Raw genomic sequence first — 20,131 nt, forward strand, 5'->3', positions numbered from 1 at the left:
CGTGCGGCCTCCTTGTCTCCCGCGGCTGCTGCTTCGGTTCCTGGGCTTGGGCTGTTTTCCGTGCTCATGGTGCTTAGGTTCTTGTGCAAATTAATGTTATATGTCTTTTGATATTCCCTTTCATACCTATATATATGGGGGATTTGTAATGTTTTAAAAAAGTTGAATGATATGTGATTTTTGGAAATGTAAACCTGCGGGTTTCATTGGAAAAGTTTGCGAGCTTTGTCCGTCTTCTTTCTCATCCCCTCCGGAAATCTTGCAAGCTCTTTCCAACCTTTCGTCTCGGCTTCTAACCTCTTTCGTCTCTCCGCAAGTGCCACTTCATCTATATCTTTCGTCTCTAAGTAAAGCATCTTTAGGGTGTCTTTGATTTCGAGTCAAAAGTTGTAATCCGTCGTCGTTTGTAATGTTTTTTTAAAATTTCTTTTTTTAGTTTAATTTGAAATGTAAGAGTTTGTTCTTCCTCATCTTAGTCGCATCTTTCGTGATTTAGTGGGTCGTCAGTAGAGGAATAATCACTTGTGCGGGCGAGGAGTATAGGCTCCCCTATATTTCTTGCCCCCACCATTATTTATTTATTTTAAGATAAGAAGCTCAAATGAAGTGTATTAAGGATTTATTTCAAGTGAAGTGTATTAAGGATGAAGATCAAAAAGTATTTTTCTTAGAAGATGATATTCAACAAAGATGGATAAGATATTTTGCTAAACTTTTTGATGAAAATTGTGAAAATACGATTTACTTTAGTGACTTTAGTACCCTAAATGAAAATAAAGATTTTTGTTTTTATCGGCGTATTAGTAAAATTGTAGTTAGAGAGGCTTTAAAGAAAATGATGTGTGGAAACTGGAAAAGCTGTTGGACTTGATGATATTCCAAAAGAGATGTGGAAATGCTTAGGAGATGAAGGAATTTCTTGGCTTACTAAACTTTTTAATACTGTTTTGAAGACTAAAAAGATGTCAGATCAGTGGAGATTGAGTATGTTGATTCCTATTTTTAAGAATAAAGGTGATGCACATGAGTGCGCGAATTATAGAGGAATTAAGTTAATTTGTCATTCTTTAAAATTATGGGAGATAGTTTTGGAGCGTAGGTTGCGGTGTGATACTAATGTTTCTCAAAATCAATTTGAATTCATGTCGGGTATGTTTACTATGGAAGCCATACATTTATTAAGAGGCTTAATGGAGAAATATAGAGATAATAAGGAGGATCTACATATGATATTTATTGATTTGGAGAAAGCAAATGATAAAGTTCCAAGAGAAGTCCTATGGAGAATTCTTGAAAAGAAAGGAGTTAATAACGCTTTTATTCAAATCATTAAAGATATGTATGCAGGAGCAATTACTTGTGTTCAAACACAAGGTGGTTTGACCAAGTATTTTCCTATTTCGGTTGGATTACATCAAGGGTCAGCCTTAAGTCCATATCTTTTTTCTTTAGTCATGGATGTTCTCACTAGATATTTGCAAGAGAATGTACCCTGGTATATGCTTTTTGCTGATGATGTTATTCTTGTCGATAAGACTAGAGAGGGAGTTGAAGGTAAACTTGAATTATGGAGGTCAACCTTAGAGTCTAAAGGTTTTCGCTTGAGTAGATCTAAAACTAAATATATGTAGTGTAATTTTAGTAGCAATAGACCTAGTGAGAGGATTGTGACTTTGGGCGATCAAGTCATAAATAAGAGTACATTTTAGATATCTTGGATCTATTATTCAGAGTGATGGTGAAATAGATGTGGATATTATCAGCAGAATTCAAGTTGGATGATTGAAGTGGAGGAATGCTTCGGGCTTATTGTGCTATAGAAAAGTCTCCTTCAAACTTAAGGTAAAATTCTATAAGATGGTGGTGAGACCTGCAATGCTTTATGGTGTCGAATGCTGGCCATTAAAAGAGAAGGCATAATACTAAGTTAAGTGTTGCAGAGATGTGGATGCTTAGGTGGATGAGTGGCTTTACCCTTAAAGATAGGATACGAAATGAGCATATACGTGAAAAGGTTGGAGTAGCTCTAGTGGAAGATAAGATTAGAGAGAGTCGTTTTAGATGGTTTGGCCACATTAAACGGAGGCCTTCCGATGACCCTGTTAGGAAAGTTGAGGTATAAGATTTGAAATATGTTAAGAAAGCTAGAGGTAGACCTAAGAAGGCTTGGTTAGAAAATATTAGAAATGATCTTTCTTTATTAGATTTAACTTAGAATTTGACTTTTAACAGGACAAAATGGCGAAAAGGATTCATATAGCCGACCACATGTAGTGGGACAAAGGCTTGATGTTGTTGTTGTTGTTGCATTCTAAGATAAGAAGCTATACATAAGTATAAACAACTATCAAGGAAAGAAATAAATTGAGAATTAATGTTTAATTTTGAAATCTATAATTAATTATATAATAGAAATTGTATTATGTTTTCCATGAGCTGTCAGGTTGTTGTAGATGGAAAACTATTGTCCACTAATTATGGCTTGATTTTTACAATGTTCTTTGAATCAATAATTTAGTTCTTAAAATATTTTTAACCACATTCTTTTTTCAAATATCAAGTACTATTAGCCGAATATTATGATAGATGCAAGAGAGGTTGATGAATTTGCTCCCAACCCGTTGATACCTACCTTTATTAACGAGCATGCCGTTAGTGGTGACCCCAATTTTTGGTTGTATCCATTGGAGTTTTTTTGCTTAATCTGAGCATTCTTATTTCTTGAAGTTGATCAAAAATATAATTCTTTCAGAAAATAATAATAAGTAGGTTTGATTATGTCACTTCCATACTAAGAAATATTTTTAGGTTTCCCAAGTCTTTGACTTCAAATTCTCTTGCCAGAAATTCTTTGAATCTAATTTTCTCTTCCTCTAAGTCACCTGCCACTATAATTTCTACATACATGATCAACATCTTTTCTTTTTTTATTTTTGGTGAGCGCTTTATAAAGAGAGCATGATCAGCTTGATATTGAGTATACCAATAATTTCCAACATATTTAGAGAATTTGTCAAATTAGAAACGTAAAAATTATTTGAGGATATATAGAGCTTTTTTAGTCTATATACATTATTTATGTTTCTTTAACTTTTCAATCTAGGTGGGATTTCAATTTATAATTACTTCTCTACGTTTCCATTTAGAAAATTAATCTTAATATTAAGTTGATCTAGAGGCTAGTCTAAATTTTTTTGTCAAAAAAGAGCAAAACTCAAATTTATTGAGTTTGGAAAGTAGTGTTTTCTTATTTTCAATGCCATATGATTGGTTGTAACATTTTGCAGCTAATTATATTTTAAATTTATCCATATTCCCATATCATTTATATGTGGCTATACAGATCTAGTTACGACTAATCAATTTTTTCCTTATGAAAGTTCTGAAACTTCCGACGTACTATTTTTCTCTAATGCTTGGATTTATTTCAATTGCAATGTGGTTTTTGAAAGCTCTGTGAACATTATTTGGAATTTGTATGTTATTAAATAGAGTGGAAAAAAAAAAGCATAAAATTTGGATAAAAAGTATTTATAAGTCATGAAATCGTAGATTGGATATTTGGTTCCTGACCTTACCCATATTGCAATAGGAAGTGCAAATCAATATCATTTATGGATTGTTTTCACCACTTGTGAGGTTTTAATAGGTTGAATGTATTATTCAAGTGATGAGACAGTTTACAATTATGGTGAGGCTTCACTAAGTTGAATGTGGAGTAATGAGAAATGTTCCTTGTTTATGGGTTTAATGAGCGATGATTGTGGGTGATTAAATATACCCTTGATAGATTTAGGATCTCATTTGTGCGTTGAGAAGGAATGTGAACAAATATTGAACAATCAAAGATTTCTGAAAAATAGAAGACATGGCTTTGGTTTAGGGAAATGAATATAAAAGGATTTGAATAAGGGCTTGAAAGTTAAATATACTTGAGGGCATTTAATTAATGAGATATGTAGTTGTACTATTTCTCCTCGATGATACTCAGGAATATTTGTGCAGAATATTAGTGGTTGATCCACCTCTAAAAGATGACTATTTTTCCTTTCAATAATCTCATTTTATTGAGGGGTGTTCACACATGAGCTTTGGTGGATATTTCCTCAACTTAAGAGAAATTTTTTAAGACCAATTAAAAGTATTCTTTGGCCATATTAATTTTTAGGATTTTAATTTTGCATTGAGTTTGAGTATTTATAATTGTTTTGAAATATTTAAAAATTTACCTCACATTGAATTTTACTTTTATTTACAATACCCAAATATGCTGGGTATGATCACCGATGAAAGAAATAAATTATCTAGCTCCAAAGATATTTCTTATTTTATATGGTCCCACGCATCATTATGGACTTAAGTTAATGGTAGGGAAGATTTGTAGGTTTGATTATGATAGGAACTTGAGTGTTTATTAGATGAAAAATTTTAAACTAAAAGATTTGAATTATTGTTTGTGAGTATAAAGGGATTTTCTTTTAGGTAAGTAAAGTTCATGTGTCCTAGAAGATGGTGCCAAAGCCAAATATCACTATCATTATGAGAAGTGTGATTGAAATTTGAAGTGGGATTTTTGGTGGATGCACTATTTGTTGTTTGAGCGCATGCCTTGAGTAATTATTCTTTTGAAGGTAAAATCCTAGACACATCTCTCTTTGTTGGTAATTTGAAGTGGATTTTTTGGTGGATACATAACCAATTATTTTAGCTTGTACCTTAAGGCATTGTTTTTTTTGAAGGTAGAATCCTAAACACATTCCTCGAGTTCAAGTTTTAAAAGTGATGAAGATTAGATGAGAAATTAACAACACAATTTTTATCTTAATTGAGTTTGTTGATTGATGCGTTAAAGGATTTATTTTATGATTGTTTGATAAATTTTATGCTGGCTTTCAACTATTTAACTCAACCCTCCACTTAGAGATAGAATGCGTAACAAGGATATACGTGAAAAGGTTGTAGTAACTCCAGTGGTAGATAAGATTAGAGAAAGCCATCTTAGGTTTGGTCATCTAAAAGGCCGACCTTCTAATTAATTATCCTGTTAGGAGAGTAGATGTGTCATATCTTGACTGTTAAGAAATATAAAGATAAACCTAAAAAGGCTTGATTAGAAAGTATTAAAAATAGTCTTTTTTATTAGATTTAAATGAGAATTTAACTCCTAATAGAATATAATGGAGAAAAAAGATTCATGTAGTCGATCACGTTGTGAGATAAAAACTTGTTGTTGTTGAGTTTGTTGATTGATATCAAGTTATAATTTAGACCAAACACTTAAGAAATAGTACAAAGTTAAGTGTCTGATCTTTTGAGAGAGTAATAGTACCTTTTCTAACCATTTTTTATACTAGTCCATTTTCCCAAGTCTGTTATCTGAATAGTAGTTTATCTTGTTGTTTGTAATGAGGTCATCTAAGAATATCTTTTTGAGCAACAAAGCTTGTTCGATGATGTTTCGAAATAATCTTCTTGTAGAATAGTTACCTGTCTACAATTTAATTCTCAGATGGCCAAAAGAGGAAGGAAATAGCTGCTGTGAATTGTATTTGTTATTACTTCTCTTTTGAAATTTTAAGTGCAATATTTTAGCATGTTTTTTTAATATTTTGGATAAGAATTTTCTTTTTGAGGCTCATTTTCAATATTGAAGTTGCCAGTTGTTGACACCTTTTTATGTCCAGGATCGAACTGATTTGAACCTAGTTCAACTCTATCCAGCTTGATCAATTCAATTGAGCCCTGTCGGCTTCAAATCGGGTTTAATCGAACAAAAATTAAATCAAGTCGAATTTATTTGAGTCGATTACATAAAATTAATTCGATCAAAGCAAATTAAACTCAAATCAATTATAATCGACTTGATTTGAACTCAATTTAAGCCTAATTGACTCAATTGGAGCCTATGTTGCACCGATACGGATACGGCGATACGGATACGACACGATACGGATACGGGACACGCCAATTCTTAAAAATACAGGATACGGATACGGCGCGGATACAGCATTATAATATATAAATAATACATAAAATTAAGAAAATAATCAAAGTGTAATATTTGAAATGACAAAAAAATTTAAATAAAAGTAAGCATTAAACATTTAAATGTCTAGTACATCAACAAAAACAAGAAGATAAATTGTCCAACACATGAAATTTCAACTATTCAATAGAAGGAATGGTAGGATTAGCTTCTTCAGTGGTTTGTCTTTGAGTTTCTATATCATCTTCAATAAATATCATAGCTTCTAATTCAGGCTCATCAAGTGAAAGATTAGCAATTTCTAATATTCCCATATCCTCAAGAGATTCAAATCCATCTCCAGCAACATCCCACATCCTGTTGTCTCCTTCCATATAAGTTGGAGGTTTCCTTGAGAGAAGCCGAAGGTTTGTATGCACATAAACTAAATCTTCAGCCCGTTGTGGAGTAATTTTATTTCTCTTCATTGATTGGATGAATGAGTGTGTGCTCTAATTTCTTTCACAACAGGATGAGGATGAAACTTGAATAAGGGATTTAGTGAGTGAGCCAAGCAATGTAAAGGTGTATTACTTTTGCTCCACCTATCTTCTAGAATAGCATAAATAACATCCCAAATGCTTGAGTCTTCATGAAGTGTCTTCCTCTCATGTCCATATATAATTCAGTCATTTGTGATGAGCTTATCTTTGGGCAAACTTTAATTCCATGACCACTAATCTTCAACAAATGAGCTTTCACTCTATAATATGATCCTTTGTATGTTGCATTACAAAAATTGCATTTGAATGCAATATTGTCTCCTCCTTCTGATGTTTTACCTATTTTTGTAATATAACTCCATAGAGGTTTGTTATCTTCAATATTGATTTCTGATGGACCATCATCAGAACCAATTCCTACTCCACTAGAGCTCATTATCCTACAAAGGATTTATACAAATTAAAACATATGAATTTGAAACATGAAAAAATTTAAGTCGAAGTGTAGATATGTTGCGACTCTGCCGGGGGTCCAAGGGGGCGCTGCCCCCTGGCGGGGTTCGACCTGTAGGATAATGAGGTAGATACAAAGCGTGTTTTAGCTTCTCGGTGCCGCTTGGTACCATTCGTACCCCTCTATACTGAGCAATACCGAGCGGTACCGAGCAATACCGAGCGATACTGAGTTCCAATACCGAGCGATACTAAGTTCCAATACCGAGTAGTACCGAGTTCCAATATCGACCAGTACTGAGTTCCAATACCGCTCGGTACTGAGTAGTACCGAGCAATACCGAGTTATAGTACCGAGCAGTACTGAGTTCCAATACCGAGCGGTACCGAGTTCCAGTATCGCTCGATATCGAGCAGTACCGAGCAATACTGAGTTCCAGTACCGTTCGGTACCAAGCGATACCGAGTTTCGATACCGAACCTATGATTAAGAAAACGAAGAACGACGAAGAAAACAAACCTTCACTGCTCATGTCACCTTCACTATTCGCGTTGTCGAGCCGCTCCGTCGACGAAGGATGATCCTATCGATTTTAATGCTCGCGTCGTCAAGCCTCTTTGTCGACAAAGGATGATCCTGTTTGCTTCTATGCTCGCGTCATCGAGCCGCTCCTTCAACTATAATGAAGAAGATGAACACTTGTGTGGAAACGAAAAACCTATCTCTTTGAAATGTTTCAGCCGCATAAATGAATATGGATATTGAGCGGAAACGGTGGAAAGCCGAAAAGAATAGGGTAAATTGCGGCTCCGTGTTCTTTTTAATAGGACACGCGTATCCGATACGGGTGTCCAGTCAAATTTAAAAAGTATTTTAATGGGATACGGCAAAGCCGTATCCGTGCCGATCCGACACGTGTCCGATACAGCACGCCTCGTAAATAGGAGTATCCGTGCAACATAGATTGGAGCTCAAGTCTTCTTCCAAATCTAAGTAATTGCAATCAACGGTGACGATTGCCTCCAACCTTCAAACATGTGCCGTTGTCAAGCAGATTTGGGCGGCTTCGACCGAGACAGAGTGGCAAGTGCTCAAGTGTCTATCCAGGGAGAAATTATTCTGTGCGGAATCCGGTTATAGAGCTGTGTTCGGATGCCAGTAAAATCATTACGCGTGGCGTGCTTACGTGGAAAGTTAGAATATTCATTTGACTTTTTACCCGACCCGTTTGTCTTTTCGGACTTACTGCAGACGAAGAGAAATCCGCAACAAATAAGCAGTAATTAAACAGAAAATTCGTAACATATATGCAACAAATACTTAATAAATAAGCAATAAATATACAATAAAATACTCAATCAATATGCACATTTTATATAATGAATACATAATAAATACTAAATCAATATTCAAGTCAAATAAATATCGTGTGATTTTAACTTTCAGTTAAGCATCCAAACACAGCACCGGATTCCGGATTCCGCACAGAATAATTTCTCCGTCGAGGGCTGCACTCGTTTCTTCCATAAGAAACACTATTCAAGCGGTTTCTTCTTTCTGCATGAGTTCAGCCCAAGAGGAGCGGAGGATTGTCTCTCGCTTGCGTGCGTTTCTTCCGGATTAAGAGTGAGACAGAGCGGACGGCTCCTTTCGTGTGGCCTGTGCATTCGGGCAAATTATTGGGTCAGGTGACCGAAGCCATCTCTCCGTTCGATCGCCAATAAAAATGCGCCATCTGTCAGTCGTTTTTTTAATTTAATATTAACGCTTTATGTCTTGTCAGAGTTAGCGACCCGACCCGATAACGCTATTCATTTGAACTTTTAAGCTTTTGCCGCCCTATTTTTTCATTTTGAGACCCGCGAAAGACGCAAATATGTGCTGCTGTAGAAGAAAAAACGAGCCAGAAAATTGCAGAGAAGAAATGGACTGCTCTACAGCAGTCTTTATTTGCGTCTTTCGCGGCTTTCAAAATGAAAAAATAGGGCGGCAATTGCTCAAAAGTTTATCAGGTCGGGTCGCTAACTCTGACAAGACATAAAGCGTTAATATTAAATTAAAAAAACGACTGACAGATGGCGCATTTTTATTGGCGACCGAACGGAGAGATGGCTTCGGTCACCTGACCCAATAATTTGCCGTGCATTCGAGATGGAACGAAAGAGAGTCGAACCATGCTGCCAGGAGCTCCAGTGCGTGCGCCTAGGAGCTGATCGAGCGGGATCGTACACGCTTCTGCGTGCAATCAAAGGAGGCAATGTATCCTCTTCGTGCATCTGGACCAAGCCGAACGAGAGCGGGAGCAGCGTCTCTCCCATGCCGGTCTGTGCCGAACCGAGCGTGGAAGTGAGGGTTGTAAACGGCTTCTCTCGTGCCTTCTCTGCTTGCAGCTGAGGAAATCGAGAATAGATCCTCCGCTTCCTTCGACGTCTAGAAGAGATCAAGCGACCTAAGAGTAAAAGTCTTCGTCCTCTCAATTGATTTGGCTGAACCGATCAAGGAGAGGCTAACTGCTGTTTACTCTTCCTTATAAAACTCTGTGGATAGCAAGTGCAAGCAAAGAGATTCTTCCTCTTCAAAAACCTCTTCAACGTGCTCAGTGATAGCGGAAGTGACATCCGAAACAGTTTGGACAGCGAGGTCGTTGCTCATCCTTCTATTAACTCATCTTTTCAATTTGAGAGCATGTCGGCGAGGTAATGCCCCTAAACTTAGTTCCGAGCCTTATGGATGTGGTTGACGCTTTCGAGCTTTTAGGTTTCTAGAAACCCCACTTTACATTTTTCCAAACCCAAAATAATTCCTATGTTCATTGTCAGCTCTGCGAACCCATGAAAATTTTATGATTTTTCATGGGTTGCTGTCATGTGAGAGCCTGTAGGAGATGGCAACGTGCGCCGGACCGTTGGATTTGTATTCAACGACCCCCAAATGCATGAAATAGCATTCGTATTGTATTCCAATCCTTCACCTACGATCAAGCCTTAGGCTAAGAGTCGTTATTTGATCATAACTTGAGTAAAGGCGCGTAGATTTCATATTGATAGCTTGCATCAGTTTCCTAGCAAATCACAAGTTATATGTTTAACAATCATGGAGATTTACATTTAAAGGTTTAGGAGATTCGCATTGCTTAACAATCATGACATTCCCTAAATTTGTTATCAAGAATGAGATTCCATTAATTTTAAAAGCTTACAAGCAATTGGTGGTTTCTTTCATGAACTCTCATGTTTATGTTTCAAATATCATGATGAATATAATTGGTTGAATTTGCTTTTGACATTTCTCCAAATTTAGAGAAGTAGGACAAGTGATGAATAACTCCAATCCAAATGATCGCACACTTAATCAAACTAAGTTGCATGGTTTAAGTTGCATCACTCAATCCTTAGGAGAACGCATGTTGTAGGTTATTTGCTAATGTTGTTGTTTACCTAAAGTTTGCAAATTCACAAACATGCTCATTTAATTTTTAAGTGCTTGTAAAGCAAAGGTGGAGTATGCTATGACTTTCAAAAAGCCTATAGATTATATCCTACCATACATTGAAATTATCCAAGCATGTTTGTGCAGTTTGTAAATTCAAAGGTTGAAGGCAATAACAAGTAGCTTAAGCATTTGATAAATTCCTAAAATGATGAACCACTTAATGCATGCTTCTAATTTCTCTTAGATCATGCCAAAATTAATCTTAAAAGCTAGTTTAAAGGCACATCTAAATTATCACTCTTATTTAAAAATGTGGTTAAAACACTTAAAAAAAGAGTTCTCTTTCAAATGTCACTTTTCGTCATGCATGATATTTTGGAGCTTTCCTAAGATTTCAAATGTTTCATTGCATGAATCTTAGCATTTCTTAAGAGCTATCATCAAACTTCCCTATGTATGATGTTTTGGATTTCCTTAAAGTTCTAAACATATCATGCCATAAACTCTTGAATCTTAGGACCAAATCCTAAGTTCTTTTATTTCATTTGTTAAATTCAAAATTAACAAATGATCCCTTAGACATAAGACCAAAATCCTAGTCTTCCTCATTTGCTTTGCCCCAAATTGAGCGAATTAATACCTCTCTTCGAACACCAAAAGTTCAAAGAATCCTCTCAAATTTGTAACCCCTTAGTTGCATACTGCCTTGCATTTTCTATGAACCCAAAAGTTGTAGAAAATTCTCCTTCCTTAGCCTAAAATCTATAGGAAATACTTCTTCCTCTTTGCTTAGTGACCTACCCCAAACTCATATGAAAGTTTTGAAATGACTTTTAGAGAGTTGGGGAGAACATTAGATCCTTAGAGATCAAACTTACATCTGACCAATTCATTTGTTGAGTCAAAAATCAATAAATAATCTCATCTCAAACATAGGAATTAAAATCCAAACTCCATTTCATACTTTTAATCCAAGTTGGGTGAATGAACACCTCTCTTTGGACAGCCAAAGAACTCCTGATAATTTGTAGTCCAAAACTAAACATCATCCTCCTATTTATCAAATGTGTTTGCTTTATTCACATTAAGCAAATCAAACATCTCTCATTGAACACAATGTCAATGATTCCATTATGATTTGCAATCTCAAATATCACAAATCATCCAATCTCTATGCATTTAAAAGTCATAGAGATTTTCTCATTCTTCATTTAGCTCCCAAGCTATAAGGATCCCCCAACTCATTAGCCTCAAAGTCATGAGTTTTATTTATTTCTCCTTAGCTCCAAATGTAAAGAGAACTTTTCAATCTTTAGTACAAAAGCTATAGGTTGGACATTTTCCTTCCCTTTTGTAGCTTTAAAAGCCATAGAAACTCCTCCTAACCTTAATCAAAAGATTAAATGTTAGCTCATTTCTCATTTGTCCCAAAAGCTAAAGAGAAACCTCCGATACTTAGCCTAAAATCTATAGGTTCTATCATATCCCCTCAACCTCAAAGTTGTAGGGCTTCTTATTCAACTCTTAGCCCCAAAGCTATAGGTTTGATTCCATTCTCTTTTGTTCTAAAGTTAAAGAGAATTTTCCTCATCCCTTAGTCTAAATGCTACGTGATCCCTTCTACCTTTAGCTTCAAAGCTTTAGGTATTTCATCATCTTCCCTCTCATGATAATTAAAATGTAAGCTTCTAGAATTTCTTTTAGAGCATTTTTATGTTGAAATTTACCTTACCTAATTAGGTGAATTTCACTAATTCCTAAGTCAAATCTTTAGGCATGTTTACCTTACTCTATTAGATAAACATCTCTCTTTTATCCAAACACCAAGAAAACTCTAAAAAATACTTAAAAAATTATTTAGGTTTTTTTTTTTATGTAATGATAAGTCATTCCACCCCGGAAGGTAGAATGTCTATATTATTGGATCTTAGGATTCTTGGAATAATATTTTTTTTTCAAAGTAAGCAGTGGTTGCTCTATGAGTTATTCATAATCCTCCTAAATATAAAATCTTAAAAATCAAATAAAAACTATAAATTACAAATAAATTGAAGTGGAACCATTATGTATCAAAATTAAACATCTTCATTCCATAATAAAACAAGACACCACTTGTAGTGTGACATACCACATAGTTAGCACACACTTAGATGTACAACCCCTAAGCATGATAGGATTAGGATTTTTTTTTTCTTCTGCGCATATGATTGTTGTGTTTGGTGTGATGCTTATTGGATTATTTGTGTTGTGGGCATTTGCCCTTAAGTAGCTAAAATAAAGATATATGTATTTTTTTAAGGAGTCATGTCCAAAATGAGATAAATAATTCATAATTATAAAAAAATGCTTATTTACAAGTATTGCTTAAAACCTCTAAAGATGCATGACCAATAAGATAGAAATGGGGCTTCAAACTTTAAGTGCCAAACAATTCTGAGATGTTTCTCTTTTTTTTTTTTCATATATTACATGCTTCCAAACTCTCCTGCTTTGTAAGTTTGAGTCTTTTTTATTTTTCAAATGTATTTCATAGACTTAGAAAGTATTGTAGGCCTGTGGGATACAATTACAAGAAAGATGAATCAGAAGGATGAACCTCCTAGGTGAAGTCCTGGATGCATCTAGAAGCCAAAGCCTAAAGACCCACATGCTGAGTCTGTAAAAGAAAATGATTCCATAATCAAAGTTTACCTTCAACCCCTCTTTTGTATTATCAACAAGAAGAATATCATCAGCAAAAAACATACACTAGGGTACAACCTCTTGCAAATGTCTAGTGAGAACATCCATGACTAAAGGAAAAAAGATATGGGCCATTAAAAGAGAAATATAAAATTAAATTAGGTGTTTCAAAGATGAGGATGCTCAGGTGAATGAGTGGCTTTACACTTAGAGACATAATCCAAAACAAGTGTATACGTGAAAAAGTTGGATTAGCTCCAGTGGCAAATAAGATTAGAGAGAGTTGTCTTAGATGGTTTGGTCACATAAAGTGCTGGCCTTTTGATGACCAGGTTAGGAGAGTAGATGTTTTAGATCCGGCTTATGTTAAGAAAGGTAGAGGTAGATCTAAAAAGACTTAGTTAGAAAGTATTATAAATGACATTTGTTTATTAGATTTAAATGAGAATTTGACTCTTATTAAGACATAATGGAGAAAAAAGATTCATATAGCCGACCCCACGTAGTGGGATAAATATTTGTTATTGTTGTTGTTGTCTTCTATCTTTACATGTTTTCCACTCTACTAAAGCTAGTGCCTTGAGGTCTTCCGTTAAGTTCCTAAATGATGACATAGAGAGACTAGCAACTATTGCAGCTAAACGATAAGAACTATAGCTTTTCCAGCTTCCTGTGCATATGCCTTTTTGGTGCTACTGGCAGTTTTTTTGCCGTGCTTATCAAGATTGCAGTTATAAGATGGTTACCACTTTTGTGACACCTGTGGAATCTGCAATTTAGTCCGACTGATGTTAGCTGTTTAATGAGTTATTTTATTATCATAAAAAGTGGTCTAAGACATTTGCAAAAATCATTATCTTGATGGAAGCTTTGGTGATTTAAGGCCTATGCATGGGTCAAGTTTCATAGAGTTGAAAGCCTAATAGATGAGATGCTTATTAACCAATTGATGCTGGAGTACTTCCTTTTTTGGTGCTTATTATGAGGTTTAAGGCAAAGCCATTCAACCAAATGGATAGTGTTTACCTTTTTTTTTTTTTACTTATACTGGTTGAGGACTTCCAGTGTGGCTTTCTTGAGCTCCATTTATTTTTCAATTCTCAAGACCTCAACGAACATGTTTTCTAAATTGATATTCATTTTCTTTCTATGTGAATTTAATGCAGCATCACTTTTGTTCTAGCTATGTATGATATGGATTGCTCCATTTCCCTGTGATTTTTGCAAAAGATCATGCACTACTGTTGTCTACTCCACAGAACATTGATGTTTTGTTGGTTTTCCAGGTTTGGGAAAAGGACTATTGAAGGAATTGTTAAAGATGGTATTAATTCCTTAGTTCGGTATTACCTTAACAACTTCGCAGATGGGATTAAGCAGGTATGCAATTTGTTTTACTTCATTTCATTTCTTAAACAGCATGACGTTGCAGAATCAGACCAGAGATGCATTCATATGACATGGAGTTTTTCACTTAGTTTTGATGGTGTAATAAGATAATGCAATGAACCTAACAAAATATTTTAGTAAAAAAATGAAGTTCAACACACTAAGAAGATTCTAAGAAAACTTATTTACTCTTATGCCAAATATGATGTAAGAAGATAAATGTCTAACCAATGATTTCACTTAAGATTCTTAGAAAAGTTACTCAAGCTATTATAAATATTCTACCAGTGGATTGATTTAGCAACCTCTGATTTAATTAGGGATGAACCGTGATAATGCAAGAGATTGTGTTACCTAAACTAAGACTTCTAACCATATAATAGTAAAATAGACAGTAAACTTAAGGATACTGCACACTCCTTCGAGGGAGCCTAGTTGCTTGGAGGAGCTGGAAATAGAATGTGGTGGCAAGGTCTACTACAGAGTCAAAGTTCATAGCTATAACCTTAGGCATATATGAGCCATCATGGATCAAGATGATTCTAGAAGACCTAAGGATCAAGCGGGAAGGACCAATGAAACTACATTGTGATAACAAATCAGTAATTAGCATAGCTCACAATTCAGTTCAGCATGACATAACAAAGCACATAAAAAAAATGGACAAACATTTCATAAAGGATAAATTAGACATCAAACTTATTTGTATTTATCATGTCTTATCAAAAGATCAGCTTCTAGACATTTTTTTTTCTTACCAAGGGACTTGATAACTTTACCTTTCTTTAACTAATTACCAAGTTGAGAATGACAGATTTGTATTCCCCAGCTTGAGGGGGAGTGTTAAATCCCAGTCGTCCCTTGTCCTTGATCCCATGACCAGCATGGAGATCTGTGGGAGGCTCACTTAGATCACGCTAATCTCTTTCTAGATTTGGGTGGTTGATTTAGGATGGATTATATTAAGACAATTATGTATTATTTTGTAATTATTTGTTTCCTTATTAAGATATCTTGTATAGATCTATAAATAGGGATAACTTTATACAATAAAATTAAGCTTTTTTCCTCTTAAATTCTCTGAATTTAACACATGCCTGGAAATTCCACTTTTAACAGTTGGATGTGTTCTCCAGGATAATTCGCACCTTCATAAACCAGTGACACCCTTCATTTACTCAAAGTACTAATTAATGGATAATACATAAACATGCCTGACTGCAAATCACCCCCATAAGTTAACAACTTAAAATGATAACACAAGTAGCTTAAATTTCCTTCAATAGCTATAGACCTGAAACTTCGCATCACTTTGCCAACTACTAATGGAATGGTGTATAATGGTTGCATTGTCTCTTCATAGTTTGGGGCTGCATGATACCACATTTTTAAACCAGTGTAGCATTCGATGCACTGCTTCATGTGCAGTATATGGTCAAACTACTTCTGATTTTCTCTGGTTTCTATAGAAATTGATTTTTTATCATTAACTTTACGGCTATCTTTCATGTTTTTCTAAACACCTTTTTTACTATTGCTGAATGTGAAAATTTTTTTTGTTTGAAAAAAAATCTGTCATTGGATTACCTATGTTTGAGAATGGGGTATGATTTTCATGCATTTTGAATGGTTTATGCCATAATCTGATATATAAAATGCTTTTTTTATTTCGTATGATTTATCTCATTGTTAATATGTTAAACATTTCAATTGAGCGTGAATGTTCTTTATTAAACCTTTTCATGTCATTACTGTAAGGATTCCACCGATCTATTACAAGGACATTACATTTTGTCAACCAGTCGAGGTCTGGCTTCTCCATCACAGCCTGTTGGTCTGGGGGCCTTTGCGGTATGCATACTATTTCAAAGATAGCCTATCCAAGTTGTATCTTTTTTTCCTCCTTTTCTGAAGCTTTCCAAAAGTCTCAGTCTTTCATACAACTAATCTTTAATATTATTTTCAGCAATTGAATCCATCTTGCCATAACGTGAATTACTTATATTCCATGCTCATTTATGATTAGCTTGTTTACCACGAAGTACTATTTATCATAAAATGATATGGCTGATCAAAACTTCTCCAAATTGCCTATAACCTTTTTAGAATAATAGAAATGAAAAAGAAAAGGAAAGAGCGTGTGAACTGTTTCAGCATATGAAAATATAGCAGAGTTGATCTTCAACAAGTATTGTTTTAAACAGAAAATGAAATTATGATTAGCATTTTTATTAGTCGATTTGTTTTACACTCTAATTTTTAGGAGGCCCAACTCTAAACTCAGCATGCACTTTATTCTGTCAACTTGCGTTCTGATTGTTACTCTAATTAAATTTATACACAAAACTCTAAGCTAGTATTTCTTTATTTGCAGTCTATGAGAGTTGCTTCTGGAGTGGTTTTGGCCGGAGTTATGTTTGCCATGCTGTCAGTTAGACAAGGTGAGAAGCCGTAGCTCTCTTTTTTAAAGTTCTAGATTTGTACTGCTTACCAGCTTTATCTCAGATGAATCACTGATGGAAGCTGCATAATTTATTTCATGTTCAATGATCGAAACGCTTGTATACTGAATGGCAAGTTTTAAAATGAAACTGGTTGAAAATGTTGCCATGATATTACATTTATTATAACACCTTTTGATCATCATTTAGCTTTTTTTCCCGCAAGACTTTCATATCCTGCTATTCTGCAGATTTCTTAATGTTTTAATTTTTTTTTTCTTTCATTCACGGGCATATATGTTTAGCTTGTGCTGTTGAACAACTTTCCTTCTTATTTTCCTGCTTAAAACAAATAATAAGGCTCATTTGGACCCACAAGGAAGGTTGTTTATTACAAGTATACTTTCTTAATCTTTATGGATGTATTGCATACTGCTATTAGCATGCAATCCATTAGCCAACTAGAATGGCATACGTTCAGCTTTGGATTAGGTGCACCAAAAAACTAATCAGAACTGAGAACTTTTGATTTGCTGTGAGATATTCTTGATTAGGCCTATCTTTATTTTTGTAGGCCAAATCCAGTGCGATCTATTCTGGTTGTAGTTGTTGAGAGTGAATGTGACTGGGTAATACAGGAGGTTGGGTAGGGTAGAGAATGGGCAGAAGGGGAAATTTATTACGGCATTATGGGAGTGGAAGGAGAGTTGAGATGAATTTTAGTGGGACGGAGAGATCTGGCATACAAAGGAATATAGAATAATAAGATGTTTAGAGGTGTATAAAGGTGGAATGTAAAAGATTTCCTTACGGAATCTGAGAGAATGTGAGAAAAAAGGGGATGTGGGCTGCGAGTGAATGAAGAAACGTATTTGTTGGAAACTAGCTTAGAGTGCATGCATAATAGTGAGAAGAACAGGAGGAGATCTACCATAAAACTTTTACTGTTGTGCGCCCTTCTTGACGTGAACTTTTTAAAATTTTTATGGGAAGAATTGAGAAAAATTAGCAAGTTAAGGATGAGTCTTTCTAGTTTTGGCACATGATTAAATTTGGCTAGGTCAGCCAGTCCCGGAAATTATATATACATGGGCGGATTCACCTTAAGGCCCGGGGGGCAATTGTCCCTTCTGAAAAAATAAAAAAAAAAATCTTTATTATATGATTTTTTAGGTAATCGTTCTCCTATATGTATTTTTTAGTCTTTATTACAAGGGTTTTTAGGCAATTGCCCCCTAAAAGTTTTAAAATATTATAATCTTTAGGCAATTGCCCCAACATAATTAAACACATTGTGTAGAGATGTTATTTTTAGGGAACGATGAACCAAATACATGTCGAACCTCTCAAGGGGACGTTGCTTCCTTGGACCTCCGACATATCTGCGAAGCATACAACGATGAACAAATAGGGGTTGAGAGGCAGCGCCCTCGGAACAAATTTTGGTTGCAAGGATATTTATGAAAAAAAATTCTACACTTTTACTTATAAGTTTGCCCCCTTGAAAATATATAATAATAAACATATCTTCTGGACAATTATAGCTCAATTTCTGGAGCGCTTGTATATCTCTATAAGAGTAGCAGCGAGTTCATTTCTTACGAGTCAAATACTTTAAAAAAAATTTAACAAATTAAGAAGTAACCGTTCTCGCCTGCTAACTCCAATTCTGACAAAAGACTATCACTCCATCTGACCCTGTATTTTTTTGCCTGGCAGCTCAATATGATCGTCGACATCTTCTATACGCTCTATTCTGGGTAAGCCTTAGCATCGGAGCAGCGTCAGTTGTAAAAGCTTATGGCCGAATGTTCACAAACAAGCCTCGCCTATTCATTTCTCGTCATTAACAATAAAAGAATTGCAAAGCCGTGAACTTAAAGCTGCTGTCTCCAATCCTTCTTAGCCTCTTTCCACGCTCAATGAGGAACTCGGAGCATCCAGTAATTGTAACAATTTACAATTTCTTTTAACACTGATGTCTTTTTCGCTGCTTATTCATATATTATCTTCATTCTTTTAGTTTGAGAAAATGTTTTCTTGATTCTGTATGTCACGAGTTTTTTTTTTCAAATCAACCAGAAGTTGCGATTCTGTTGTTCTTTTTGGCCGTTTAATCACCCAATGAGAATAAATTACTGATCGTTGAAACGTGGTGATCACAGCAAATACGTATCAAACCTTCGTATTTTGTTTTAATCAGAGGCATTTACTATTCTTTTTAGAAAATTAGCTTATTGCATCGAACCTGAGTTTTGGTTGAGTTTATCGTTATAATTTAGGCTTCGTTTGGGATAATTTTTTTAGTACTTTTTAAAACTTTTTTTTAGTACCAAAATTTATTGAATTATAAAATTTAGTATTGAAAAATTGCATTAAAAACAGTAAGGAAGTTGTCCTAAAGATTTCATTTGGGACAGTTTTTTTATTACTTTCTAAAGCGGCTTTTTGATAATAAAAAGTTTTTAACTAAAGATTTTTGTACTAGGAATTTACTTTGGAAAGACATAAGAAAATCATCACAAACAAACCTTAGTCTCTAAGAGATAGGGGTGTGAATCAAGCCGTGAGTTAGATTGGATGTGAGTTGGGTTGTATTTGACTTAATAATCAAATAGCTCATTGTGAAAAATATTTTAATTTAAGCTTAGCTCATTGTATCAAACAATTTATTTTTTTTATTCATTTTATCAATTTATTTTTTTTAATTTTTTAAATCATAATCATTTTCTTTGTTTCAAAATAAATTAGAAGTAAGCTTCTGTTTAAGCTTAAATTTAATTAATTAAGAACAAATTATGGGTGACTTGAATTTGGCTTGAACCGTTTACTAGGACAGTTGGAGATTAATGTAACATTAAATATTCTCTAATTAGTGAATTAAGTTGGGCTAATTCATATTTAGTTGGACTAGTTAATTAATTTACAATTGAATCAAATAGGCTAATTACTAATTAGTTTCAATATGGCAAATAAATTCATTTTAAAAATAGGCACATCAAATGATTGATTGAATGTCTAGTTGGAACTGGCCTTTGATTTTACTTCCACATATATAATCAAATAGATTACATTGCCTTCATTTTAGGGATAACCAAATAGTCTCAAATATTTGTTTTATATTCTATTTATTTTACAGCCAATCAAATTATCCATAAGAGATTATTATTATTTATTGGGTTGGGAATATAATAAAATAATTGACCTCTCTGAAATAAGTTTCAAAAATCAAAATTGATTAAACATGTTTTGTACTTGGAAGAAA

General features: G+C 34.5%; 1 protein-coding gene across 1 annotated transcript in view; it reads left to right on the top strand.

Moving 5' to 3' along the window:
• The window catches only part of LOC110100400 (phosphoinositide phosphatase SAC7), a 74,544-nt gene extending 55,516 nt beyond the window's left edge, over positions 1 to 19,028 (top strand). The window contains exons 18-21 of the mRNA XM_020827890.2: positions 14,323 to 14,416; positions 16,184 to 16,276; positions 16,800 to 16,866; positions 18,586 to 19,028. Coding sequence (XP_020683549.1) covers positions 14,323 to 14,416; positions 16,184 to 16,276; positions 16,800 to 16,866; positions 18,586 to 18,716 — 385 coding nt within the window. The 3' untranslated portion in view covers positions 18,717 to 19,028. The remainder of the gene's footprint in view (positions 1 to 14,322; positions 14,417 to 16,183; positions 16,277 to 16,799; positions 16,867 to 18,585) is intronic.
• Positions 19,029 to 20,131: the final 1,103 nt, after the last annotated feature.

The sequence above is a fragment of the Dendrobium catenatum genome, unplaced genomic scaffold (assembly GCF_001605985.2).
Source record: "Dendrobium catenatum unplaced genomic scaffold, ASM160598v2 fragScaff_scaffold_1220, whole genome shotgun sequence".
NCBI classification, from domain to species: domain Eukaryota; kingdom Viridiplantae; phylum Streptophyta; class Magnoliopsida; order Asparagales; family Orchidaceae; genus Dendrobium; species Dendrobium catenatum.